At 42.2% G+C, this 1,863-nt stretch overlaps 1 protein-coding gene across 1 annotated transcript in view; it reads left to right on the top strand.

Moving 5' to 3' along the window:
• The window catches only part of FBXO21 (F-box protein 21), a 17,859-nt gene that overhangs the window by 4,855 nt on the left and 11,141 nt on the right, over positions 1–1,863 (top strand). Inside the window, exon 4 of the mRNA XM_010180299.1 lies at positions 869–990. Coding sequence (XP_010178601.1) covers positions 869–990 — 122 coding nt within the window. The remainder of the gene's footprint in view (positions 1–868; positions 991–1,863) is intronic.

Raw genomic sequence — 1,863 nt, 5'->3', positions numbered from 1 at the left:
GTTTTTTTCTGAAGAAGGAAACTGGGCTTGTTTTAAACACACAGCAAGGGCAGAGCCTAGGAATCAGAAGAATTCTCACTTTGGGCTTTTTTAAGGCCCAATCTTTGTGCCATTCCGAACTATTTGGAGTAAAAGTGCCCAGTGACACACTGGGTAGCTCATTGCTAAAGGCCAGGGCTTGTGTAGATGCATGGGATTTGAATGCCTTGAAGCTGGTCTGTTGTATTTCAGGTGACCTCTTCAAACCTTTCCTGGTTAGTAACCAGCACTCTGCCTTCACTTTTTAAATTAAAAAGTGGAGGGGCTTTACTGTAGAGGCTGTAAGGTTTTGGACTGTGTGGTCTAGAGGCCGACTGTTCCTGCCTTTTCAGAGCAACAGAGGTGTTTTCCTTTAGGGGCTCTTTTTTTTTCTTTTCCTCCTGAATACTATTGGACCTACATTCATGTCCCTCATCAGTTTCTTTTTAATGGTGAGAGGATACTTTAAGATTGATTCTGAAGGGATCCAGTCAGACAGAGTCATGTTTTATGAATAAAATACAGGATTTTAACCAGATTCTCCTGAGCTGCTTTAATTAGGATCTGTGTTGTTTCCTGATACTGTATCTTCTCAGAAGTATATATTGGTGATACGATAGAAATCAGAGATTATAGGAGCAGTGTTTTGCACATGTCTTGTACTGTGTTTTTTTATGATTCATTTCCTCTTAACCCTCTTTGGTTGACTCTTTGGTGATAGTGATATTGTCAGTCTTGTTTAGAAAATAGTCTAAATTGTAAACCTGTATTCACTGGAAAAGTTAAATGAAATGTTCACCCTTAACGTACTTTTTTAGGACAATACTACTTCTTGTATTTAAATGTGCAGGAAAGGTCTCACCTGGAAGTACTATGCAAAGAAAATTCTATACTTCCTACGGCAACAGAATATATTAAAAAATCTGAAGGAGTATCTTCAACGCCCGACTGATCAGCAGTCATTTTTGGAGGGTAAGTCTTTGGCAGAAATCCCATGTAGAGCACTTGATGACAGCTTTCCGTGGTCATTGTTTTACTTGGAAAGAGCCTTCCTTGCTTTTATTTCAACTAGCCCCTGGACGACGTCTCAGAGTTCAGTTTGGGGTTTTGGTGTACCTGAAATCCTCAAAATGTAGCAGTAGTTGTGTGGTGTTGCATCAGAATGTCAGGATTACATTAGCCTCTGTCAGTGCTGTATGCTTGAATAATTACCCATGAACAGATGAGCTGAAAAGCAATGGAGAAAATGTTAAAACACTTGCATTTGAATCTTAAACAATGTATTGATGAAATGAGCAGTAGCTCAGCATCCTAATTAGCTGACATTCCAGAAGCATTTTAACTGTGGCCTGTGGGCTGAATACAGCCTAACAGACCAACTGTCTGTTTTAGAGTCAGCTCCATACTGTCTCCTTTCCCAAGAGCCTCTCGGATATGTGCAAGGAGCAGGCTGCAGGCAGGGAGAATTGTTGCAGTTCATAGCCTGTGCGCTGTGGCTTTCTCCCAAGAGACAGCTGGACTCTGTGCAGTGCAGCGCTGGGTAATGGATGGAGGTCCAGTTACGTGATGGGAAGGCACACGCACCTGCTACGAAGCAAAGACTTTTCTGAAATCCACGTCCTCAGTCTGGTGGGTTATTCTTTGCTTCAGGCTTCCTATGGAGAAGATAGTCTTCTGAATGGGACAAAGCCTGCCAGTGTCCATAGAAATGTCCCTTACACTTGATACATACCTCGAAATTGTCATAAATACGTGCATTTGTCTGCCGTCGAGGTGCTGTTAGAGCACCAACAGGTAGTCTGTTGTGAAATATCACCTGGCCAGCATGGAGAACGCTAGAGGGGT

The sequence above is a fragment of the Mesitornis unicolor genome, unplaced genomic scaffold (genome assembly GCF_000695765.1).
Source record: "Mesitornis unicolor isolate BGI_N332 unplaced genomic scaffold, ASM69576v1 scaffold47962, whole genome shotgun sequence".
NCBI lineage: Eukaryota > Metazoa > Chordata > Aves > Mesitornithiformes > Mesitornithidae > Mesitornis > Mesitornis unicolor.
Note: the sequence above shows the minus strand (reverse complement) of the source record. Positions and strands in the feature narration are given on the sequence as shown.